The 27,329-nt window shown below is 42.0% G+C and overlaps 1 protein-coding gene across 5 annotated transcripts in view; it reads left to right on the top strand.

Annotated features, from left to right (window-relative positions):
- LOC148021799 (5'-3' exonuclease family protein) overlaps positions 1 to 27,329 on the top strand; it is a 36,015-nt gene that overhangs the window by 7,071 nt on the left and 1,615 nt on the right. For 3 of the 5 annotated variants that reach the window (XM_087697316.1, XM_087697315.1, XM_087697314.1), the window contains exons 2-6: positions 24,682 to 24,852; positions 24,960 to 25,130; positions 25,222 to 25,406; positions 25,481 to 25,757; positions 27,158 to 27,293. In XM_087697316.1, coding sequence (XP_087553442.1) covers positions 24,682 to 24,852; positions 24,960 to 25,130; positions 25,222 to 25,406; positions 25,481 to 25,757; positions 27,158 to 27,293 — 940 coding nt within the window. Of the gene's footprint in view, positions 1 to 21,088; positions 21,208 to 24,681; positions 24,853 to 24,959; positions 25,131 to 25,221; positions 25,407 to 25,480; positions 25,758 to 27,157; positions 27,294 to 27,329 lie in introns of all 5 variants that reach the window. The other 2 variants (XM_087697318.1, XM_087697317.1) reach the window with 2 other exon arrangements.

The following is a 27,329-nucleotide window of genomic DNA, read 5'->3' as shown; positions in this document are numbered from 1 at the left end:
TCATCCCTCTAAGTAAGACTGTGTGGAGGACTTTTGATGGACTTGATTGTGCAGCCTTGTGTAACACAAGAATTGACACTCAAACTTGTAAAAGATTGGCAATCTAGGTAGTGAGATAATGTGTTGGATAAAGTGGAAGTATTTGTTGGGCAACTTGTTCAAGAAGAATGTGATTTGATCGTCATTTGACTTTGGGGAGCGAGTAGTTGCAAACTCGGCGAGTAACCATCGATATTTGGCCAACTTGACTTTCAAATCATCCCCTTTCTTAATGGAAAACTCTTGAAGCTCAAAATTGAGACTGATATGTGAAGTGTGATCTTATGCTACATAGTGGTCAACGAGATGACTCCAATGCTCAGATGCTAGGGGAAAATTCTATAACTAAGAGTGGAACTCAAGAAGCAATCCTTACATTAACTCAATATTGGCCGTGACATTGCGGGCTCTCCATTGACGGATGTGATCATGGTGAGCTAATTGAGGGTGGACAAGGCTCTCATGATGGACAACAAAAAATAGTAGCAGGAATAATGATCTTGCAATTTGATACCATGTCAAAAGTGGATGCAGTGATGGAAGCGTATGGAAAATTGCTGAACACAAGAGACAAAGGAAAGAGAAAGAGAGACATTGCAAAAGAAAAGAACACTGCACAAGAAACTCAGAAGCAAAGACATACTCGGGAAATGGAATCCATATACCAAGATATGAGGTAGTACAAAACTAGTGTGAGTCATTCGCTGTGAAGGCACAGACACTTGCTCCTCTCCCTCCACCAGATTCAGTCAGGTGATGAATGATCAATGAATGTGGAGGAGAAGCCTAAATAAATAGACAAAAATAATGTCATAAATCATGTTAGGTCGACCAGCATTTAATGCTGGTCGGCCAGCAATAAATGCTAAAATGACCATCATAAAATGCTAGGAAAAATGCCTAAATAATCAAGTTAATATCCTTGTGCCCTGGCCCATTGATGTGCATAGACTCAATCATGAATTGACATATCTACTAACAGTTTGGGGTCCATCTGATCTGCCGGTTAGAAAGGATTGCTATACAACAATAGAGATGAGGAATATTGGAGGTAGGAGAGTTGACTTGATGTTGGGAATGTTGAGAAACCCTTTACCCTTCACCCGTAGTTTGCGTTTTTGCGTTTTTGCGTTTTTGCATTTTGTGTTTAGGGTTTGCAGCCCCAATAAGGGGCGCCACCCTAGACTGACTATGCCTATTTACATGACATCCCTTCAGGAGGAGATTGTGGTTCGTGGTTCGTGGCTATCTTCATCATCCTTGTGCTACAGCACCCTTGTTCCTTGTATCACATTCACTCCGTTTATCAGAGTTTCTTCTCTCTTCTTGTCTCTTCTCATTGTTTACCGAGTTCACTCCGTGTTCTTGTCCGCAAACCCTATTGTCTCGTTGGTATGTTATCTTTTGATATGGTATTAGAGCCGAAGGAGCTCAGAGAGCCAAAAGATCCTCCTCATCAGAGAAGACAAAGACCGGTGACAGGTTTGGTATCAACATTTGATTTCTCTATCATTTTCGCTGTGCATTGGGAGATATCCTTTTTCTCCCTCCCGCCCTCCCTTCTCCAGTTTACCACCATGGTACCATGGCGTCTCCATCGACAAATTGCCCTTCTACTGGATGCTACTATTGCGGCACAAACGGTAATCCCACTAAAGATTGCCGACTTAGACCTTTGCTCCCCAACCTCCCGGAGTATATGCGTCTCCCACCTGGCACTTCTTGTGCCACGTTTCCTTTTTGGGCCACGGAGATCGTTCTACATTGGCTATTGGAGTATTATGCACAAGGCAATAAGTCGCAACCGACGTGCACTGAGTCCTTTCGAGCACACGGAAGCTCTAAGACCTTACGAGGTGATAAGCCCACGTGGAGACCACCCCACTGCGCGGAGGTTTCCCTCATCCACTTCCAGGTACAGTGGCTTCCACGGCCCATATCTCCTCCACGGTCCATTCTCGTGAGAGATCACGATTGTTCCCCACCCTGGGCTCATCCCGAGCCTCCTTCTTCCCCACCCTCTTCCACTCAAGTTCGAGAGGTCACTTTTGGGTGCTTTCCGGCTTCTTGCAAGCCCTAGATACCTTCTTTGGCACGACCGACGACACTTCTTTTGTCATTAGATGCTTCGCAATTCATGAGCCATGAGTAGTTGGATTCCCTTTCTCTCTCAGATTGGGATTTAGAGGGGTTTTTACTTTGCCCTCAGAGGAAGCTTCTAGTTCTTCTTTGGCTTCAGAGGGGGCTCCTATTTCTACTCCTTTCGATTCAGGTAGGTACCCTATGTGCCTGAAGTTCTTCACACACCACCACCTTTCACTTTCAAGGAGTGGCTCTCCTTTGAGCAGTCATTTCCTTCACTAATACCCAGGATCTAGAGGATCTACCTAGATTGGGGCCGTTGGGTCTTTAGCAGTGACTTGGTGGCTAGGCCTTTGTATTCCTTCTAGCATGGAGTCATAGAGCTAGTGGCTTCTCTCTTGAGATTGAGTTTCGGGTTCCACAACTCATTCAGTCTCCTGACTATCTTCAAAGGCCTCCTTTCGAGTGGTATTCTCAAATTACAGGGTGGCTCTTCTTTGTCCCTTGGTCAGCATGGAGCCAACTCTTGAGATCGAGTACGGGCATATCCTTATGGTTCTCGGCACCACACAAAGTTTGACATTCCTCCTATGCATTGCATGTTTTCATCATCTTTGTACTAGGGCGCTTGGGCAAGTGAACAATTTCCCCACGAGGGACCCTGTCCAAGTGGCACCTGTTGCGTGAGCATTCTTCAGCATGTAGCATTGCATCTCCACCTCACTCCTCTTCTTCCCCTTTTTGGGTGTGAGAGGGGGTATTGAGAAAGGTGCGTTTAGGCTTTGCATCCCCAATAAGGGGTGCCACCCTAGATTGATTGTGCCTATTTATAGGCCACTCTCTCATTCATTCCTTACGGCTGATTCATTTAGTTCGTCACCTTTTCTCTCTAGCCTCTCCACTACCCTCACACCCCCTTCAGGAGGACATTGCGGTTCGTGGTTTGTGGCTGTCTCCATCATCTTCCTTGTGCTACGGCACCCTTGTTCCCTTGTATCACATTCACTCCATTCATCAGAGTTTCTTCTCTCTTCTTTTCTCTTCTCAATGTTTACCGAGTTCACTCTAAGTTCCTCCCCGCAAACCCTATTGTCTTGCTGGTACGCCATCTTTTGACAGGGAAAGCAGGATGAACTGCAAACATTGACTCCTCAGGTGCTAAGAATGATAATGCAGCCTAGATCTGGCTGGAAATTGGCCAGGGAGCTTGAAGAGACGATGAGCTGCAGAAGATGCAGTGTGTCTGCCAAAATGATGACATCAGTACTCCATCAGTACCAGAAAAGTGCTGCCCAGCAAGGAGTAATGATTACCTGGTGGTTACTGCAAGGCCTAGCCCTGTAAACGCAGCAAAAGAGATGTGTCTGCTTGAAAAGGGGCCATCCAAGTAGAGAGAGCACCTGTCCTGAAAAAACCACAGGTCTGCAGGAGTTCTGGGATGGCGACCAGCTGGCTGGATACTCAGATAGAACACTCCTCTTTTTAGATTCCAGCTCCCATGTGTGGTATCATGCGAGGGTGTGCAATGGAAAAGAAAGGGAAAGCGAACATGGAGAGGAGGCTGAATGAACCCAGAAGAGAAGGATCAAATCAATTGCAATGGCTAAAAGATACAAGGCTGCAATGGTTAGTCCTAGCACACAACTTTGAGTGTTAGTGTGGGTGCTAGAGGGTAGCAGGGGGGATGAAAGAGAATGAGGGCTGGCTGAATGATACAATGATGCAATGAACGAATGAGAGGGTAGGCCACCTATAGATAGGCCAACTAGGGCCACAATTGGTAATCAAGTGGTTGGGCCCATAAAGTGCACCCAAGGCATAGCCTATGGTGCCTAAAAAGAAATGCACTCAACGTGTTCTCTATCTAAAGTGCCTAAAGCACATAAAATGACATACAAAGACAATGTCAGAGCTCCTAACGTCCTCATCTGATTGACCCTCACAAGCAAGAGATGATGGCACAAGACACACGTCTACTAACACTCAATTGGGATACTCTACCGACAAGATTGATCACCTCTCAGTTGGGGAAAGACCATCCTCTCGGGACACACCCAAAAGTCCAAATTCTTTACAATCAAGCTTGGTGGCAGGTTTGTGCAATCCATTTTTGTGTGAGTCTAATTATATGTATTGCTTCTTTAATTATGTAGGGACTAATTGTAAGTCATCTAGGAGACCCAATATGGTATTAATATGGATTTGAAGAACACTCTCTGATCATAGATGTTCCACAAGGTAATCTTTTATCTTTTGTTTCATTTGAGCATGAGTTTAGTACATCAGATTTATCCTCACATTTTCTACCCTTTCCTCCCACTTTCAATGAACATATACATTTATGTACTAAATTATCCTCACATTTTCTACCCTTTCCTCCCACTTTCAATGAACAAATACATTTATCTACATTAACTTTAGGACCATACTTTAGACCTACCATAGGTTATCTAGTCTTAGCATACATTGTCTTTGATGCACATTTAGGCTTTAGGTCATCATTAAATACTTAGAGGTGTACCACTTTGCACCTTGGCGCTTTGTTGGTGGGAATGGCACTTGCACACTTTGCACCTCTCCCATATCCGCAAGTGCATCATACTCTATCCTTTGGTATGGTCTTGTGGGGAATTTCCCCTAGCAAATTTTACCACCCTCCCTTGTTGCTTATAGGCACAATCCCACCCTTGTGCTGATGAGTCACCTCCTTCCTTGAAGGAAATAGGGAGTGGAAAGGAATCACCTCATATTTAGACCTAGTCCCACCCTCCTTGATTGATCAATGCCAAGTTTGGATCAGGGGTTGCATGCAAGTGTATCTTCCATGTTGGGCTGTCTTTCTCCCATTTTGGGTTGTTTGGGGCAGAATTGAGTGCAAAGAACTCAGTTGTGAGTAGCGGACAGGTTCTGAAGCTTTAGGACAGCAGGGCAACCTAATGTTGAGCAGATTCTGGGGCTGGAAATGACAGGACACCCTAAAAACAAGGTTATTGATAGTTGATGGTGCAGAAATTAGGGTTTCAGACAGCAGCAGAGCCCTAAAAACCAGCAGGTGACCTTATTTTTTCTCTTTAAAACAATAAAGGTTGCTGTTACAGCACTTTCTTGGCATCATATTGAATGTCTCTCTCTCCTGTATTGTTCTCCCTCATCTTAGCAAATCTGAAGATATTCAGCATTGTTTTGCTGAAATCAGGCCAGTAATTAGGGTTTTTCTTCTGTCTCGAGAAGTGCACAATTGGATGTTGGTCATTCTCAATTTTGCTCACCTGTTTGAAGGTGGATAATAGTGTTTGTGCTGTCAAAATCCTAATTCCGAGGAGAAATTAGGGTTTCTCAGCCACCTTAAAGCGTGTGCCCATTAAATAGAAGCAGGAATTGAAGCAATTACAGCAGATCTGATAGAGATTCTACATCCACATTGAAGGTGATCCACATGCAAGTGTACTAGATTTTATTTATGCCCAAATTGTGTCGGAATCAAGGGGCAGATTGGATCTTGATGTAGCTGGTCATCAGTGACAGCCCAATGTATTGGAATTTGTAGAGAGATTAGTCTATATCTCAACATACTACAAATTCAAGCAATACAAGTTAAAGAAATACCACAAGGGGCACCTATTTTGAGGTCAATTCAGTGTTGGTTGTCCAAGATTTTTGTGGTAAGGTTTTATTTCAGATTTGTCAATTTCTTTGCTTGCTGCATAGAAACAAGGGATGGCAGTCCCAAGCCCTCGAGACGGTAGAATGCCGTCCCCACATGTATAGGTTGTGTAGGACTTAGAAGCGGGATGGGGACGTCCTTGTTTACATCCCCAATAAGGGGACACTATCCTCACGTCCTAGGGACGGATAGGGTTGTGTGGGATGGGTTGTCGGGGGATAGCTTGAAAGTGTTGGGCCACCCCATCTATCTTTTCCCAATTCTTTCTCTCCCACCAGTCGTGCCGCATGTCACTTATGACTCGCTTATTTCGCCTCATGCGCCACATGCGGGCCTGCACCTGCTTCCTTGCTCGTGTCGCTTGGTTCCCTTTAGCCATCTGTTCCTTGCTCGGTGCTTGCCTTTTCTTCAGCTTTTTTACCTATACGGCATCTCATCATTATCTTCTTCCTACCCTTCTATCTCTTTTTTCTATTCAAGCCTCACCTGTAAAACAACCAGTTGTTTTGCTCAGTGCCTTGCCCAGTGCCCGATGCCCAACCTTGCTTACCAGCTCTCCTTGTGCCCGTACTTGAAAATCAGTAGTACTTGTCATGAGGACGTGAAATTTTGAGATGCCTTAATCTTGCTAATAACATTTGATTAAGTTATTAATCAAATGTGTAAGGTTGTTTAAGCACATGTGATGCACATGGTAGATATTCCATAGTCATAGGCCAAGGACCCTAAGGATGCAGTGGGTGTCAAAGGTAAAAGTTTTGGTAAGTTATGTTGAATGGGTTTGGTTGGTTAGTTGGAATTAGATTTGATCCTAGGGAAGTGGTTTGGCCGGTAAGTGTCAATGGTGACACTACTTGGGGCAGCATTTGACCGGTTGGTGGTTTCCTTTGTGTAAGTCTTGGGTGAAAAATCAAGGGGCGGTTGGCCCGAATTAATTGCTGATTGTTATTACAGCAAGGGGCTTTTGTAACGGCAAAGGAGATTGTGAATCTTAGCTTGTATTTATTCTATTAGCAATCAAGTTGAAGAAATACTGAAAGGGGCGTCAGTTTTGGAGCCAACAAGGTGTCCAATGTCCAAGATTATTAAGGTAATTTGTGCATTTTAAGTTATTTTCATTTACTGATTGTTGTAATTAAGTGCCTAATGAATGGAGGTTGATTTGTGCTAGTGCTGATTTTTGCTCTCAACTGAGAAATTACAGCAATATGTTTTCACACAGTGAGATGCAATCAAGCAGTGATGATGCCTCTCAGTATGAACATTCACATGGGAATGAAGGAAATGCAATGCGTGATCTTAGACAAGGCTCATACCACAAACAAAAAGGTGAAATGTTGCTGTTGGGCAAGATGCAGGGTCTTCAAGGTATAATGAGACTGATGACTAGCAAAGCGAAGAGGAATTTGATGACTAGTTCAATAATCGGATGAGAACATCAGCAAATCTCTTTGCTGAATTGGCAAAGGATCCTCAAATTACTCGATTTTTGAATTCTTCAAAGAAGGACAGCAAGGGCATGAAGAAGAAGTTATCTTCTTCACCTTCAAGATAGCAAGGTTCATTGAAGGAAATGCCAAAGACTTTATTTGAAGCTCCCAAAGATGCTAATGAAGCAAAACAATTGGTACCTACGGGGCAAGGAATGTAAATGCAAGGCCATTGTGGAAATGCCAATCCAATGGATTTTGGACAGCTGGGCATATATGCTATGATGGGGTAGCTAGGATACTTTCGTGGAAGTACGATTTTTCATGCTATGGTTGGACAAAGACCGCATAGAATGTATGGCACAAATCCCTATGGCAACCACCATGGTGTGCAAGGCCCAATGTATAAAACCCTATGTATGGTAGTATTGGTTTGATGCCTGGGGCACAAAATAGCATGTTTGGTAATGCATCTGTATCCTCGAATGCTTATGGCATTCAAGGAATGAATGCTGGCCATGCAAATGCTCTGTTTGGTGTTGGTTTTGATGTAAATTCACCAAATGCACCCTTTTTGCAGTAGCCAGTGTATGACAACTTGACACCCAAAGGGACAACTGTTGGGAATAAAGGCCTCATGCCTTTAAATGTGCTCGGGTGTGAATACTTAGCACTTGTACTTACACATATATATCTATCTAAAAACCTAAAGGTACACACTCGTCATTGTACCTAAAATGGTACACAATATTTGCTCTGCTCTCTCTCACTCTCTCTGTCTCTCCGGAACCAAGGAACACCTACTGTCTTGATCTTCGTGCCTACCGATCACTACAAACTGGTATTAGAGCGGGCAAGAGACAACTCAGGTGTTACAGGAGTCCCAGGTGGACTCGACGAGCGTCAGTAGGCAGTCAGGTACAGGCAACAATCGCAGGCAGTGAGAACAGTCGACAACTGCAGGCATCGTGGGTAGTCGTAGGCAGTGAGGACAGTCGTAGCTGCAGGCAGCGTAAGTAGGGGTAGGTAGTGAGGACAGTCGATAGGCGCCACATGAGACTCCAGTGAGGAGATAGGATAAGCGAGGCATAGGTCGCGTAACGTGATAGGTAGCAGCTAATGGGCGACTAGCGGCGGCTATTTGGCAGGCGCAACAGGTCACGGACCTGAACGGCCGTTGAGCCGTAATTCTTTTTTTTTCTTTTTCAAAAATTTTGAGTTTGCTTTTGCCTCCTCTCCTTTGGGTGTTCGTGCGTGCAAGCACAGTGTGCAAATCTGTGCAGATTTAGGCCCAGAAATTTGGGGCTTTTCTTGAATTTGGGGATCTTAATGCAGAACTGGACAATTTGAGTTAGAAATTTGCAAAGTCGGTGCACATTTGCCCGAGAATTTTGCGGTTTTTCACATTTTAGTGAAATTCTTTCAATTTCATTGAAATTAGTGCCGCAGGACTTGGAAAATTTGGGGTTTGTCCAGATTTGGTGCGAGCAAGATGCAACAGTGATATCTGTTTGAGAAATTGCAGGAATTTGTGACATTTTGTCCCCGACATTTGGGGCTTTTTATGTACATGCACAAATTGGGCTGAAATTTATCCAATTTCTCGACATTGATGCACATTGGACCCCATGCAATTTGGGGCTTTTGCAGTTTGGGCAAAATCTGTGCAGCATTTGGTCATTTTATGTACATGCAGGTTGAATTCCATGCAATTTGGACATCAACACTTGGTAAAATTTGGGGGTTTTGCTGAAATGGCTCTATTTTGGCAAAATTCGTCTGTTCTATGCATGATAGAGAAAATGCAGATATGTGGTTGATTCTTTGAGCACAAAAAATTTTGGGCCTTTTGACCATTCGTGTCAAATTTTATGCCCGTGGGTACATGTACAATAGAAATTGCAGCTAAAATTTGGGATTTCTCATGTAATGTGATGCATATGCCCTTGGAACAATTGTAATTAGTTGTGAAATGCTGTAGCACATGGTTTGACGCTTCTGAAAATTTAATTGCAGATTTGAAATCTGTGCTTCTAAGTGGTTATTTATTGCTGGTTGGTACTTGTTTGGACCTTGGTCACTTGGGTGACGGTTTTGGGCCTACATTTGTTGTTTTTTTGGTCACATTTGGGCTGAGAATCATGGCTGGCAGCAATGACAGCAGTAATCTAATGCACATAAAGAAGCTTGAAGGAGCACATAACTTTGCAGTTTGGCAAAAGCAGTGCTACAATATCTTGTTGCAAAAGAAGCAGACAAAGCCAATCAAAACACAAGGGGCAAAGCCTGCGGACATGGAAAAGGGAGATTGGGGTGAGTTAAATGAGCTTGCGCGCTCAACCATCGAGCTATTGATTTCTGATGCCTTGCTGTTTAACATTGAAGGTTTGGATTTTGCATTTGCTATATGGACTTGACTGGAAGAACTGTATGCACAAAAGAGTGTTGCAAGCAAAGTGTATTGGCTGGAAAAACTTATGGATTTGCGTATGAAAGAGGGTATAGCAATGTCTACTCACTTGGAGTGAGTTTAACTTCATTTTCAGCCAGCTGGTTGCGTTGAAGTCCATGATTGATGAGGAATTTAAGGCTACTTTCTTGCTTTGCACTCTACCAGAGAGTTGGAATACATTCAGGACTGCTATGAGCAATTCTAATGTGATCCTTTTGTATGTTGATGTAGAGAGTGCTCTACTCATGGAAGAAATGAATCGGCAGAACAATGCATCTAGTAAGTCTTCCAGTGCTTTGCATACTAGGGGCAAATCACAGCAGAAAGGCAAATATGATAGCAAGGGACGCACTAAATCACGTGGCAAAGATGTTGAATGCCATCATTGTGGCAAGAAGGGTCACTTTAAAGGTGATTGCTACAAATGGAAGAAAGAGAAAGGAAAGGACAAGAAGACAGATGATAGCAAGGAAGAGAAGAAAGACAGTCAGCCTAAGAAAAGGAGTGTCAAAATTGAAGAGGTGAATGTAGTCACTCATGACAGTGATAGTGGGAGTGACGTACTCTTTGTCTCTTGACACTTTGGTACACATGCTTTACTTGTAGATACAGATGATGACATGCATACCTGGATTCTCAATTCAGGTGCTTCCTTTCATGTCACCCCTCATCGTGAGTGGTTCTCTAACTATATAGGGGGTCGACATGGTGTTGTCCATCTTGGGAATAACTATGTATGTAACATTGCAGGTATTGGTAGTGTGCAGTTGCAGTTTCAGCATGGCTCTGTCTTCACACTTCAGCATGTACGGCATGTACCTCAGCTCAAGAAGAGCTTGATTAGCACAGGGCAGCTAGAATATGATGGTATTCATACCACCTTTGGTGATGGAAAATTGAAGATTTGTAAGGGATCTAGGGTTGTTGCCAGAGGTTGCAAGAGTGATACTTTGTATCCACTTCATGTATCTAGTGTGTGTGACCATGTTGTTGCTGTGACTGAGTAGCCAAGTGTTTCTTTGTGACATGGCCGATTAGGACACATGAGTCAAATAGGAATGGAAGTACTTTCACGTTTGATAGGTAACTTGCCTTGTCTTTGTTATGCTGATTTTGAGCATTGTGATCATTGTATTTATGGCAAATATGCACAGACATCTCATAAAAAGTCTCTTTCACTGAAATCTTCTTCTCTAGAGTTAGTACATTCAGATGTATGTCAGATGCCAAGATTATCTTTAGGGGAAAAGAAATATTTTGTCACCTTTGTCGATGATGCTACACGAAAGGTATGGATTTATCCTATTCGTAGCAAGGATGAAGTGCTTGACAAGTTTAAAAAATTCTTGGCATTGGCTGAAAATCAAATAGATAAGACACTTAAGTGTCTTCGCTCTGACAATGGTGGGGCATATGTGTCCAAGGCCTTTCAGGCATTTTGTGACAACAAAGGGATAAAGAGGGAGCTCACTGCCCCTCATAATCCACCCCAAAATGGAGTTGCAGAGCGTATGAATTGGACCATACAGGATAAGGTTCGTACGATGCTGTCTCATGCTGCATTACCCCATGGTTCTTGGGCAGAGGCTGTTATGATAGCCGTACATTTGATTAATTGGTCGCCAAACAGGTCTTTTGGGGGGGGGGGGAGGGAGTTCCCCAAGAAGCGTGGTTGGGCAAGCCACCTTCATATGCTCATTTGAAAGTGTTTGGTTGCGAGGCTTTTGTGCACATTCGTAAAGAAAAACGTAGTAATCTTGAGCCAAAGTCTTATAAATACATTTTCCTAGGATATGGTGATGAGGGTGAAACGGGTTATAGATTGTGGGATCCTGAGAAAAGGAAAGTAGTACGCTGTAATGATGTTATCTTCTGGGAAGATCGCATGCATAAACAACCCGAAAAGACTGAGGAGGTTCGTAGGGTTGTATTCCGGGAAGAAATACCTTTTGGACAACAAAATGTGCCCGCTGTACAGCAGCAAATGCCTGCTGTAAATGAACTTGTAAATGCAGAAAATGATGCTAGAAATGATTAGCCAGCTATTGCCCATGATAATGAGGCACTACATGTGTAGGAACAGCCAAGATAGCAAGCTATTAATGTTGATTTGCAGACTGAAATGCCAAGACAGCATGCTGAAAATGGAAATTTGCAGGAACAGCCAGCAAACAATGATCATTGGGTTAGGAGATCGTCTAGGGCTACTAGACAACCTGATAGATTTGTTCTTGGCGCAAACAATGTGGCTGATTATGTCATGTTAACCGATTGTGATAAAGTGTCTTGCTTCAAGGAAGCAATGGACAGACACGACAACAAGAAATGGTATAAAGCCATGTTGTTAGAGATAGAATCTCTTGAGAAAAATGGCACTTGGGACTTGGTGCAGTTGCCTAAAGGGCAGAAAATACTTCCATGCAAATGGGTTTACAAGATGAAGGTCACTTCTAGTTCCTCACCAAAGTACAAAGCAAGATTGGTTGCAAAGGGATACAAGCAAGAGCAAGAAATTGACTTTGATGAGATTTTCTCTCCTGTAGTCAAGATGACTACATGGAGAACCATTTTGGGCTTGGTTGCAGTTAAAGATATTGAACTCATACAGATGGATGTAAAGATTGCATTTTTACATGGTGATCTGCATGAAGACATATAGATGCAGCAGCCTGAAGGGTTTGTGGAACAAGGAAAAGAAAAGATGGCATGTAAACTCAAAAGGAGTTTGTATGGGCTGAAACGAATACCCAGAGAATGGTATCATAAGTTTGATACATTTATGCGGTCTCAAGGTTTCCATAGAAGTCAAGTGGATCACTGCTTGTACACTAAGAAGGTAGCAAATGGCAGCCTGATTATCTTGGTTTTGTATGTAGATGACATGCTGATTGTTGGCAGGGATACGCATGCCTTGGACTCGCTGAAGCAAAGTCTTTATGGCAGCTTTGACATGAAGGATCTTGGTGATGCAAATCACATTCTTGGCATGTGAATACTCAGAGATAGGTCGAAAGGATTACTCTATCTATCTCGGCGGGAGTATATCTCCAAGGTTTTGCAGCGTTTCAATATGGAGGGGGGGAAAACGATTGGGGTTCCATTGCCTCCATATGTGAAACTCAGTGTTGAGGACAGCCCTACATTTGATGATGAGAAGGCTGAAATGGCCAAGATACCATATGCTTCAGCTGTTGGCAGTTTGATGTATGCTATGGTTGCTACATGTCCTGACATTGCCTTTGCAGTGGGAGTGGTTAGCAGATACATGGCAAACCTTGGCAAGAAGCATTGGGATGCAGTGAAAGGTATTATGAGATACCTCAAAGGCACAAAGGAGTTGTGCGTCTGCTTTGGAAAGCAGAAGGCATCTCTTGTTGGTTTTACGGATGCAGACTATGTGTCAGAGTGTAGCGATGTGGAAGCGTAGGACAAAGACTGAGAGAGAGTGAATACAGAGAGAAGAGATAAAAGGAGAGTGTAAACGCAGAAAATCTGCGGTGTAGTATGCTGTATAAGAGTGCAGAAATACACAAGGGGGCAGAAGAAATATCTGCGTATGTCTCTGACTTGATGACCTCGATCTCTGTCAGCACAGTCTGTCTCAGCCAACAGATCTCAAGTTCAGAATTTGAATAATGAATGCTGAAGTGTGCCACAAAACCGGCTATAAATAGCCGAAAAATAGGAAATAACTGCAGCAGCTCGGCTGCAGCCAACTGCAGTAAAAACTGTCCGATTGCAGCAACCTGTCCGACTGCAGGTGCTGACGTGGCACTTGCTGACGTTCGTATTGTCCAGGAAATGACTGGCTAACACCCCCTCTCAGATCTTGGACGGGTCAAAAGACTGAGGGATCTGGAATGCTGCTGAAGAAGAGCCTAGGGAAGCGCCTTTGTGAACAAATCTGCAAGATTATCCTCCGTCTTGCAGTACTGCACATCAATGGTCCCATCTAGAAGCTTCTCCCGAACGAAGTGATACTGCATCTCAATGAGCTTCGTCTGGGCATGGAATATTGGATTCTATACCAAGGCAATGCAACTCTCATTGTCGCACCGCAGAAGAGTAGGACGAGTCTGGGGGCAGCCAAGCTCCTCTAACATTTCCGAAGCCACACAACCTCACATGTGGTGAAAGACGCAGCCCGATACTCCACCTCAGTAGAAGAAAGGGCTATCGCGGGCTGCTTCTTGCTACTCTAAGAGATAACACCTGTTCCCAAGATAAAAGAGTAGCATGTAGTAGACCGTCGGTGGTCCACATCTCCAGCCCAATCCGAGTCACTCCAACCTGAAGCATCCAGCATGGGAGAATCTGATTGTGAAGTGGCCTTGCAATTCGGATCCATAGGAGTAGTAATGGGCCGACAAGTCTCCATCTCAAAAGTCACCAAGAGCTCGTGAATGTACCTCTGCTGAGAGATGAAAATCCCCCTCTGAGATTGATAAATCCCGTGACCCAAGAAGAAATGAAGAAGCCCTAAATCCGTCATCTCGAATGCCTGATGTAAAGCTGTCTTGGTCTCTTGGACCTTCTGTACATGATTCCCTGTCAAAATGAAATCATCAATATACAACACGAACAACACACGACCAACCTCGGAAGTGTGCACATAAAGTTGCGGATTGGCCTTGGAGCGCCGATATTCCAACTGCGACTGAAGAAACGAGTCAATCTTCTCGTTCCATGCACGCGGAGCCTGCTTAAGGCCATACAAGGCCTTCTTCAACCTGTAAACTTTCCCATCCGAGGATCCAAAGCTAGGAGGCTGCTCAACATAGATCTCCTCCTGCAAGTCACCATTCAGAAAGGCCGACTTCACATCCAACTGATAAACATGCCATCTCCTATGGCCAGCTAGGTCAAGAACAACTCGAATAGTCGCCATATGAGCAGTGGGGGCAAAAGTATCATGGAAATCAAGTTGATTCCTTTTCCTTGTCCTTCTTGGATTTGTTGTCCTCCTTCTTTTGGTCCTTCCCCTTCTTCTGAGAGGCTTGACCAACCAATGCCTCCGATTTGGAAGCATTCTGTCCCTTCAATTGTTCCTTCTCGTCCAAGACCATAGGAACCAACTCTTTCCACCGAAGAGTCGACTCCCGCCTTGAAGCAATAAGAGCGGAATAAAAAGTACCGAATCGTGGCGGCAACTGGGATAGTAAAGTGATCGCCATGTCTTCGGAGGAAATAGGCTTCCCCGCATTTTCAACCTGCATTTGAATCTGTCGAAGCTTGTTGATGTGTTCCCGAAGCGAAGAAGACTTATTCACGGACCAAGTCCACATCTGCACCTCCAAAGAAACTCTCTTCATTAGGGTCATCCGGTTGTATATCTGGTCGAGCTCTAGCCATATCTCATGAGCCACTGTCAAGTGCTCGATGTGAGCTATTACGGCTGTGGTGCAAGACAAAAACAGAAAAGATCGGATCTTGGCATTCAGTTTGTCCCAATGAGACTAGGTCTTGGTCAACTCCGCACGAGCATTGGAAGAGAGTTTGGACTCATTGCTCACTGAGGGCCTGCTAATCTCCTCCATCACCAGTTCCGCCAAATCACAAGACTCTAAAATGGCTATCATCATCACCCGCCAGATGCGGTAATTGTCACCATTAAGCTTTTGATCCGTTGGAAGAGCCAGTAGGACAGGCACCTTCCTGTCCATGATCGCCTGGAACTCCAAATCAGTCTCTGTAGACATGTTAACTTGCAATACTTGCACAAACGCAAAAAGCAGCCCCCTCTGACTGTGAAAATTCAGCCTTTTAGGATTGATTCCTCCATTGCCCAAACCTTCTTCACCCGCCAGAGGCGATGAAAAGATAAAATTTGCAATGGAAGGCCTTGAACGCAGCCTTCCTCCCCTTCGAACAGCAATAACCTGCAACAAATTCACCGATTAGACTCCTTTATCGCACGCCCACGCTCGCTTCAGCCTTGATCCAATGTGCAGCCCTCCGGCTCGCCCTCGAAACCTGGAAACACAACCTTGCATCGTGCTGAAATCTTCTCTTCAGATAGGTTCAGCCCTCAGTGTTACATTAATAAGGTAATTTATGGGAGATAGGCGCGAGGGATGACCGTGCAGGGGCCTTGGGTACCTGAATGGGGTCAAGGGGAGCCTAGAGAGTAAGAGAGTCTAAGAATAGTAGGACTCACCTGAAGCGGACGACTGACAGAGAAAACGGGGAGAAAGGAGCCAGCACTCATCTAGGCGAGGTTGGGAGGTGAAAGAAGGAATCACTCATGCCATTTCATAGATGCCAGACTTGATCGTCATCAGGAGTTTTTTTCTACTTCTCGCCGACTAGATAAGGCCTGTAAAAAGGAAGTGAAAAGGAGTTCACCTAAGACGCTTGAAGAGGCAATTAAATTTGCATTAATCAATGAAGATAGTACGCGTCCAGGTACACTCACTAGTCTCACTGATACGGAGCCCAAGACTAAGGAATTGGAAACCTCAAAATTTGTAGGTAAATTTAAAAGGAAAATGCCATTTCTTAAGGGCAAGAAACAACCCTTTGAAAAGAAACAATATGTAAGGCCAAAGTTAAGTCAAGATGACTTTGATAAGGCTAAAAAAGAAAGGTTATGTTTCAATTGCCTATCCCCTAACCATGTTGCCTGGAATTGCCCTCAAAGGAAAAAGGGGGAAGATAAAGGAAAGGACAAGGACAAGGGCAAGGGAAAAGAAAAACAAATCCATGTAGTGCAGACCCTAGAATTAAAGGGGCATGAAAAGTATAAATCTTTAGAGGTTTTGCACAAGGATGTACAACACAAGTGTTGTATGTCAACTTCTATGTGGCAGCAGGCTACCTTTGGGCCATATGATTTAGTTAGAGTGCATAGATTGATAGCGGGAAAGAGGGTTAGAGTCATGATTGATGACTCTGCTACCCACAATTTCATAAATTATGCACTTGTTTAAAAATTGAAACTTCCCCAACAAAAGAGTGGGCATCAATATGTTGTTTGTATGATGCAAGGTCAAGATAATAAAATATGGGATACAATGGTATCCAATTTGGAAATTGAGATTCAAGGATATAAAGGTAAACTTGATTTCCAAATTATGAATATGGAAAGAGCCGATATTGCTTTAGGGAGGGAGTGGTTATGGGGATTGGAACCATCCTTAAAACGTAGCTATCATCATAATACACTGGAATTTGAAAGGGATGGTAAGACTTTTGTGATTCAAGGTGAACACGAAGTATCTGATAACCCTTTGTTGTGTTCCACTGAAGTTCAGAAGCTGATAAAGAAGGAAGCTTGTGAGGTATATATGTTATGGTCTCTTCCTGTACAAAACACTTTTACTTTCTGTAATATAAAGCAACAATTTTCTTATGTTTGTGAGTTGAATGTAAGTAATGAATTAAGTGGTTTGTTAGATGAATTTAAAGATGTGTTTCCTTCTGATTTACCAAGTGGCCTTCCACCAAATAGGGATGATATAAATCACCGAATTGACACAGATAGGGATACACACCCTATTTCTAAACTACCTTATAAGTTAAGTGAAACACAACACCAAGAAATTGAAAGACAAATTAAGGATTACCTTGATAAAGGGTTTATACAACCCAACAATTCACCTTGGGCTTTGCCAATTTTATTGGTAAAGAAAAAAGATGGTTCTATGCGACTTTGTGTTGATTATAGAGCACTTAATAAGATAACAGTGAAGAATAAATTTCCTATGTCTAGAATGAAAGATCTTTTTGATCAATTACAAGGGGCAAAATTCTTCACAAAGATAGACTTAAGATCAGGCTATCACCAAGTAAGAATTAAGGCACAAGATGTTCCTAAGACAGCATTTCGTACTAGATATGGGCATTATGATTTTTTGGTGATGCCTTTTGGTCTCACTAATGCACTAGCTACTTTTATGAAGTTGATGAATAGTGTGTTACGGTCCTATCCAGGACACTTTGTAGTAGTCTTTTTGGATGATATCTTGATCTTTAGTAAATTAAGAAAAGAACATTTTGAACACTTACGATTAGTATTCCAAATGTTAAGAATACATTCTCTTTATGCGAAGAAAACTAAATGTGAATTCTTCGCACAAGAGGTCAAATATTTGGGGCATATTATCTCGAAAGAGGGAATCAAGATGGATCCAGAAAAAGTAAGGGCAATTATTGAATGGCTATCTCCAAGGAACCTGGAAGAGCTGCAGATCTTCCTAGGATTATCTGGATTTTATCGTAGATTCATTCGAGATTATGCCAGAATAGCGGTTCCAATGACAAATCAACTTAAAGGGAAAGGCAAGAGCTTTAATTGGGGAACATATCAAAATGAAAGTTTTCAAAAACTTAAGGTAGCTATTGCTACAGCTGCAGTACTATTAATTCTGGATCCCAATAAACCATTTGTGGTTGAAGCCGATGCTAGTGATAAGGCGATAGGCACGGTCTTATTATAAGAAGGTCGAGCAGTTGCTTTTGAAAGCAAGAAATTAGACCGTGCAAAACGGAATTATTTTGTTTATGAGAGGGAGCTGTATGCAATAATACATGCAATGAAGAAATGGAGGCACTATCTGTACGGTGCCAAACTTTTGATCTTGTCGAATCATGAAAGCATTAAGTGGCTTAGTGACCAACCGGATCTACAAGGGCGTAAAGCCAAATGGGCCGAACTTCTTCAAGAGTTCGACTACGAAATAAGGTATAGAAAGGGGAAGTACAATATAGTGGCTGATGCACTCAGTAGAATCATAAATGAATTGAGTTCGACCTAGTTCACTTCCGATTTACTTGAATCTTTGAAAGGGAAATGCTAGGTTGATCCGGCATATTCCAACATATAGGAAGCAATAAATAATGGGGATTCAAATGGAAGAGCCTCCATAGAGATGGAAGGAATATCTGAGGATGTTCATGAAGGAAATGGAGCATCAGGGGTTGCTCAAATGAGATTCAAGTGAAAGAATTTTACCATTGATAATGGTTATTTACTCTACAAGGGTAGGGTATGTGTCCCGAAAGATGAAGAAATAAGGCACCAGATACTCTTTGAGTGTCATGATACCCCTAGTGTGGGACATCAAGGAGTTAATAAGATTTATAGTCTTATTAAAAGGCAATTCTATTGGCCTGGAATGAATAAGGACATCCTTGACTATGTGGTCAAATGTAAGAAATGCCAGGTTATTAAAGCTGAAAGATTGAAAATGGGAGGACTTCTCCACCCATTAGAGATTCCTTCGGGAAAATGGGAGAGTATCTCTATGGACTTTATTGTTGCATTACCCAGAACACAGAGGGGGCATGACTCTGTGTGGGTGATTGTGGATAGGTTAACCAAAATGGCTAGGTTTATTCCAACTTCAATTGATGTTAAAACACCAGAATTGGCTAGATTGTTCGTAGAAAACATATACCGATTGTATGGCCTTCCGGCAAATATAGTTTTTGATCGAGATAGAAAATTGATAGTCAATTTTGGCGTGCTGTATTTAGGAAGTTGGATACTAAACTTAGCATGAGTACGGCAGACCACTCGCAAACTGTTGGGCAAACTGAAAGGGTTAACCAAATCCTTGAAGATATGCTCAGGGCATATGTAAGTAAAAGGCAAACTAATTGGGAAGAGTATCTACCGATAGCAGAGTTTGCATATAATAGTGCCAAGCACTCTTTCACATCCTGCAGACCTTCTCACGAAGGGTCTTCTAGCAAAGCGGTTTGCTCATTGCCGACAGATTATGGGAGTTGGATAGATATATGTATTTCAGCTTTGTACATACCTAGACTTAGTTGATTCTTTTTTCCTCTTAAGGCACATTGTCTTTTGGGTGGGAGGTTGTTGGAAATAAAGGCCTCGTGCCTTTAAATGTGCTCGGGTGTGAACATACCCTTAGCACTTGTACTTACACATATATATCTATCTAAAAACCTAAAGGTACACACTTGTCATTGTACCTAAAATCGTGCACTCTCTCTGCTCTGCTCTCTCTCACTCTCTCTATCTCTTCACGACTAAGGAATACCTATTGTCTCGATCTTCGTGCCTCCCGGTCACTACAGCAGTAAATGACTATGATGAGGATGGAAAGCAGTGAAATTTGAGTCCTTTAGCGGTGCGCAAGATAGCCTGAAAGCTTTAACTTTCTGTCTGTAGTTTGATACAGAGCCTGTTCAAGGGGGAACTTCACCGAGTCCTCGAAGATTCGAAAGGCAACTACTTTCTTGAAAGGGAATGCATCGCATTAGTGGTCCACTCTTTTGATGCAAGGTAGAGCACCATCAACGTGAGTATAATTCAAGCAAATGTTTGCATCAAATTGGTTGACAAGTATATTTGAGGAGGACATCATGATAGCTTGGAATAACTTGAATGCTAGGGAATGTAAGAATTTGAAGCAATATAATGAGGAGTTTTGGGATGCATTGCTGTCTATTCCTTCTTATCGCCCCGTACCCTTTCATGAGCAAGTGGAAAAATATGTTTGTGGGCTGCCCAAAGGAATCATGGATTTTTGCATTAAATCCATCTTGTCTAGCATGTCACAGCTCATAGAGACATTTGCTACAGGAGATGCTTTGCTACGTGGGAAGGATTCAACCTTCCTGGAAAGTGGGGAGAAGCCGAATACAAAGTTGTTTAAGACTAAGAAAAGGGGCAGATCTGAAATTAGCTTGAAAATAAACCAAAATAGCGAAGAAAGGGCTTGAAAACATTAGCACAACGTAGAGAACTGATGGTTGCAAAAAAATATTTTATTTGTGAATAGAAGGATCACATTGCGAGGGATTGTCCCAATAGGTAGCAAGCTGGAAAATCAGAAAATCAGAAAATCAGGGAGATTCTAAAGGAAAGAAGCCCAAAATGTTAGGGGGATTGGTGCTCAATGTTGTTAGTGAAATGATGGTGCTGTTGAGTTGTGCAGAGCATGGGGCAAAATTAGGAATTAGCATGTATTGATTTTCTTTGATAATGGTGCACGAGCCAATTTTATCTTTGTCGATATGACAGCTTGTCTATGCATAAGAGAGGATGAGACGAGACCCATGGGAAAAGTTGGAATGGCATGTAAAGGCCATGTAGAGCGTGTCACACCACTCATTGGAAAGCTTCGATTGCATATATAGGGATATGTGGACTGTGAAGAGTTCTTCATTGCTCTATTTGAGGGTTGTGATTGATTGATTCTTGTGCAAAAAAATCACTATTTAGTATAAGAGAAAGGCACTCACACTTGATATAAAGTTAAAAGATGAATTTGTCCCTTTTGTATTTGCAGTTGCCATTTTTAGAAGTAATGAAAAATCATCTTTTAGTGTACTTGGTTTTTACTAAGGATAAAGATAATAGTGAGAATGTTGGGAATATGTCTAAGTTAAAGAAGAATTGCCTATCATTTTTGAAAATGTATGCTGATTGCTTCTCTCAATCACTTCCAGGGTAGCCACCGTGTGAAAGGTTGGAAGATGATGGCATAGATCTCATCCTTGGAAGTAGCCCACCTAATAAGCTATCTTACAGAGTCCGTGCAATCCAAGAGGAGGAGATTATGAGTCAGGTAAATGAGCTGTTGGAAAAAAGAGCTGATTTAGCCTAGCTCATCTCCTTTTTGTTCTCTAGCATTTTTGTGTGTAGAAAAAAGATGGTTCATGGCGTATGTACATTGATTATTATGCTTTGAACAAGATCACGATAAAGAATTACTTTTCAATTTCTTAGATCGATGATGTTATGGATAGATTGTAGGGGGTAGTCGTATTCAGTCGTATATATTTAAAAAGTGGATATAATCAGATTCGCATTAGATCAGAGGATGTGTCTAATACATTTTTTAGAACATCTTTTGGGCTATATGAGTTTCTTGTCATGCCTTTTGGGCTTGTGAATGCTCCTGTCACTTTCAATCAGATGATGGATCGCATTTTTAGGCCACATAGAGGATTTGCGGGCACTTTCTTTGATGACATGATTGTCTATTCAAAGAACTAGATAGGGCATAGAAGACACTTGGACATTATGCTCAATGAACTACGTGAGCATAGATTGGTTATCAATGACAAGAAAAGTAATCTTTTTTTTGCATGAAATCCACTTTTTGGGGTATATTGTATCGGTTGATGGTATTCGTATGGACCTTGCAAAGGTTAAGCCAATAGGATCATGGCCACCTTTGAGAAACATGCATGAGATTAGCAACTTCTTGGGTTTATATTCTTACTTTAGGAAGTTTGTATATGGGTTTGTTGAAATTCATCTCCATTGCATGCTTTGTAGAAGAAGGATATGCCATTTAGATGGACAGTAGTGAAAATTTAAGCATTTAAAAAGTTGAAGGAAAAGATGACTTCAGATCCTATGCTTGTATTGCCCGATCTAAGAAAGTCATTCGTGAGTGTGATGCATGTGGTAACAACATTGGGGTTGTTCTTATGCAAGATGGTCGAGTTGTGGCTTATGAGAGTTGAATTCTCTATGATGCAGAAAAGAATTCGTAGATCTATGAGAAAGATGTGCTTTGTAGAAGAAGGATGTGCCATTTAGATGGACAGTAGTGAAAATTTAAGCATTTAAAAAGTTGAAGGAAAAGATGACTTCAGATCCTGTGTTTGTATTGCCCGATCTAAGAACGTCATTCGTGAGTGTGATGCATGTGGTAACAGCATTGGGGTTGCTCTTATGCAAGATGGTCGAGTTGTGGCTTATGAGAGCCAAATTCTCTATGATGCAGAAAAGAATTCGTAGGTCTATGAGAAAGAGCTTTTGGTTGTAATTCATGTACTGTTTATGTGAAAATACTACTTTTGGGAGACTGATTTTACAGTGCAGACAGACCATTAGACTTTAAGGTACTTTCTGACATAGACAAAGTTGTCAAAGAAGCATATGAGATGGGAATAGTTTCTCTCTATGTTTCATTTTCAGATTGTATATATTGATGGTAAAAAGAATGTTGTGGCTGATGCACTGTCACGTAAGCCACAAATTTTAGCCGTTAGCATGGTTTATTACATTGAGTTGGATGGGGATTTTTGATGATGCATGGACGTCGGACGACTGTGTGTCACAAAGCAGTCAAGGCCAAGAGTTATCACTGAAAGTCATGCTCCTTCATATGTAGGACACAGAGGTATTGATGCCACGGTCAAGGCATTGGAGCATTTCCTTTATTGGCCAGCTTCTAGATATGATGTAGAACAATTTGTCAGGACATGCATTGTATGTCAGAAGGTAAAGCATGATAGGCAAAAGATGTTGGGTTTATTGCAGCCCTTGCCTATTCTAGATGGGCCTTGGTAGAGCATTGCAATGGACTTTATTCTAGGACACCTACAAGGAATGATGGGATATGGACTATCGTTTGCAGGTTTAGCAAACAAGCTTATTTCATTCCGGTGAGGAAGAAAATAAAGACTAATTATATGGCACGATTGTTTTTGTAGCACACATCTGAAATTAGATTGCTTTTGCTGGTGGTAGCGTGTCATGGTTCATGAATAGTTACACAATTGCTGTTGGCAAAGAACACGAGAAGAAGAAAGAGTAATTAGTTCATGAGTTGTGACTTACCACATGTAGGAGCAGGCCAGCCAATAAACGCAAGGTGAAAGAGGTCCGAGGTGAAGTTCAGCCTTCAGGTAGGGAAGAGTAGCAGCCACAATTCACAACCTAAAAGAATTTGGCCTAGTTGAGAGATAGGAGTTAGGACCAAACACAAATGCAGCTGCATGTTCTTGCACCAATTGTGGATGTCGTGACCAAAGAGTGTCAAAAAACACTGGCCATGGATAGTACAAAGGGTAAGGAGGTTGCTTTTAATAGGCCATAATGAACGATTAGATTTGACTCGTGAAAGGCATTAATTGATCTGACTACAAAACGGGCTGAGCATAAAGATCAATTTAGATGTTTCCTATGTTTCTGAAATGCTTGCCTGCTTCATACATTTCCTACGTGTAGAAAACATGTTTCTTGGCAACTATGAACTCCCACTTTTGGGCCAAGTGCCTTGGCATCCTCTTGAGTCCTCCTAACTTGTAGGTACCATAGTAATAGGGGATGGCCATTTCCTAGCTTCCCCTCCCCATCTTATCCCATCTCCATACTGTCTGAGTCCCATCCCCATGTTAGAGCCCCCTCTCATGGTAACAAGGGATGGCAATTTCTGCCCCCGTTCCCGTTTCTGTTCCCATCCCCAAAACCCGTTCTATGTTACTATGACAGGTGCAAGGCTCTACTCATTCTTTTGGCTTCCTCCAAAGTCTCATTCATTACTTGCATCTTGCTTGTTGGTGCATTGTTTTGTTTTTTTGTACCACATCAATCCACTTAAATATTCTCTTCTACTTTTTGTCTTTTTTGTCACCTTAGCGATGGTTTTAATTTCATTTTCAATGCCCATCTTTAGTTCCTAGATTTGATTTTGCAATTTGGGTGTGATAGATGCATTTTGTTCTTTGTTTTGTTTCTCAAGATGTTCAAGTTTCTCCTTGCAGGCAATTAATTTGGCTTAATTTCCCAATTAGTTTGTCCTTCTCTGCAAGTTGTGTATCTTATTCTTTTTGCATTTTTCTTCATGTACATCTCAACCTGCTTTTTCTCCATCTCTGACATAATCTCCTCTACAAACTTTTCTCAGATTAGGTTCATTTCATCTTGTACCAATTTGTGTATCTCTTGATCCATTGCTTCATTTATAAAATTGAACAGTTTTCTTATGCCTCTTGGATTCTTGGGGTTTAGCTCAATCTTGGCATTTTGATGATCTTGATCTCAACATTTCAGTGTATAAGTGTTCTTAATTCAACATTTTTGGCTGATAGCTCAATCTCAAGATTTTGATGTATAAGTGATCTTAATCTTGGGGTCTTTCAAGGGTGTTTGAAATGATGCGTCTATTGCTGTATCAGATGTGGTTGTGTCCCCATTAAAATCATGTGGCAGCATTGTTTGTTTTTTTTGGGGTTAGAGAGAGAGAGAGAGAGAGAGAGAGAGAGAGAGAGAGAGCATTTACTAACCAAAAGAGCTAATGCAGACGGGAGCAATTCCTGTATTCATCACAGATGGAGAACCACCGGTATTGAAGAGACAAGTGCGACTTGACAGGTTCAGTAGGATATCGGGATTAACTTTTGAAAGTTCTGCAGATGTGGATTGTTCCACTGCACGGAATAGCCTTTTTACTGTAAATATTCAGGAGTGTGTGGTAAGACCGAGAATCCAAAGTTTGATCAGTATAAACATGGCATTGAAGTTTTTATGCACAATATTAGAGTGCAGCTTTTTTTCTTTTATTTGTTGAATGGGTTGTAGGAATTGCTGGAACTTCTTGGATTGCCGGTACTCAGGGCCAAACATGAAGCAGAAGCTCTATGTGCTGATCTAAACAGACAAGGCCTTGTGCATGCATGTGTAACATCAGACAGTGATGCTTTTCTTCATGGTGCAAAATGGGTTATCAAAACACTCCAGGCAGATCCAAGGGTGCTATATTTCTTGTGCATGCTTGTAATTCTGTACTTTCAGTAGTTGCAGTTGTAGGTTATGTATAAACTTATGACTTTCTTTTCATTAGGATCCGCACATTGAGTTGTATAGAGTTGAAGACATTGAATCAACTCTGGGACTTTACCAAGAGCACCTGATTGCATTGGCACTTCTCGTAGGTTGTGACTACAACATTCAGGGGGTCCAAGGAATTGGTTGCCAGAATGCTGTCCGTCTGATAAAGACAATAGAAAAAGATCAGATTTTAGACAGGTTCTGTGTTCTGTCCTTTACAAAATGGTCTTACAAATTAAGAATTTGCTGAAGAGGATGGTGGTTTCAAACAGGCTGCGGGCTTGGGGAGCAGGCAATCTGGAGGTACAAACTGGACTGCACGATAATCTTGGTGACAATAGAGGAGGAGAACAAAATGAAGGGGCAAAAAGGTCTACTTGTACTCAAAAAAAGGAGCCTCATTGTTCCTACTGTGGCCATCCAGGAACTAAGAAGGCGCATTCAAAGATTTGTTGTGAAGAATGCATGATGAATGGCTCCATAATCGAGGGGTCAAGATGCAGACCAAAATCACGAAACTTCAGATGCTCATGTGAATCCTGCAGAATGGTAAGTTAATATGCTTGTTCTGAATCAGCATCCTTTTTTGTCATTTTTCCTTTGAATTTGACACTGTCCTTCAGTCATAAAGGAGTTATAATGTGTGATGACAACGCCTGAGGTGTGTGAAAGGTTGTGAGCAATGCCTGAAACGTGTGGAGATGAATGTTGAAGTCATGTTATGTCTGGTGGTAAGTTCAGAATTCCAACAGAAACAAAGAGAGACGTAAGCAATCCTATATGTGAGGGTTGAGGATTGAGATCACCTTTTATATTCAAGAACCTGGAGACCCACCTTTGATTTCATGTCCCAATATGCTTTGAATGGGGACCAACATGTGGGCTTTGACATAGTGCGCTTAAATGTTGATGCAGAGGCTTCATGGTTGGATGATTTCCTTGACTGAGATGTGGCTTTTGGCATGGTGCGGTTCAAAGGCTGCACACTCAAGTTCCTTTAATCTTAGAAGGCTGCACACTTGATAAGGTCTTTGACTCTTAGACCTTTGGTATTTGGCATGGGGGAAACAACTTTTGCTTTCAGCAGCCTCTCTCCACAAATAGTCTGGGCATTTGCTGGCCTATTCTGCTCATAAAGAGCCACCAACTTGCAGAGGCTGCACAGTGCACCCTGCTGACCACAATCAACAACTGGCACACTGCTGAACAAAAGCAACAAGTCTCAAGTTCACTGACAGTGTCAGAGACAGGATCAAACAGTCCACTAATCTAGTCAATAGGAAGGGAGACTCTGATCAGTTAAAAGGACTTCTGACTTCTTCCAATAGCCCGTGTTTTAAGGTTCCATTGAGCATCCAGATTCCAGACCCTGAACCTGGTTGCTTCTGCACTGTAATGTCAAGTGTTACAATTGCCTGTTCTTTATCACTCGACAATTTTCTCCATGGAGATTTTCTTAATTCATATGATTCTGTTCCTTACTCCAGAAAATTGAATTGAGCTGCAAGAATGATTCGATTCTTTTAGTCTGTTAGGAAGCAACAAATTTGCATCCAAATACAATCTAGTATGAACGAGTTAATACACAAATAAATATTTCTCTGTGCAGATCCAGGGTGGTCAGTTGATGGAAGCAGTTTTAGCATGCCAGAGTTTGGCATCGTTAGGTACAAACGCATCAGAGGATCATTTTAGACATCATTTGTGTTGTGTCAGATGATGTTATTCTTCTTCCATACTTGTGGCCTTGTATTTTATGTTTATTGTATAGGGGTCACATTGTTACTGCTGCTGTGGGCCTCCCTTTTTTTTCCACATTCGGTCGCATCAGATCTTAACAAATGTTTTAGTTAATCCATGCAATCTTCATTTGGATTCTAAACAAATAATTTCTAGGGCTAGAGATATAATTTGCGCTGTTATAAAACCAATTCCCCATGTCCTCACAGGCAGAACGGTATAAAAAGCAAACAAAACAAGAAGGTTGGAAGTTCAAAATATGTCAAAAGATAGCTAAAACAGAAGGCTTTCCAAATGAGGAGATCATCAAGATTTTTACCAGTTCCAGGCATAATTGCTCCACAAGTATGTGTGGTATACTTTCTGTAAAGTCTACTAGGA

Source organism: Lygodium microphyllum, chromosome 17 (genome assembly GCF_053477565.2).
Source record: "Lygodium microphyllum isolate KBCC chromosome 17, Lygodium_microphyllum_v1.1.10, whole genome shotgun sequence".
In the NCBI taxonomy this organism is placed as follows: Eukaryota; Viridiplantae; Streptophyta; class Polypodiopsida; order Schizaeales; family Lygodiaceae; genus Lygodium; species Lygodium microphyllum.
This window is presented reverse-complemented; position numbering and strand designations above follow the sequence as displayed.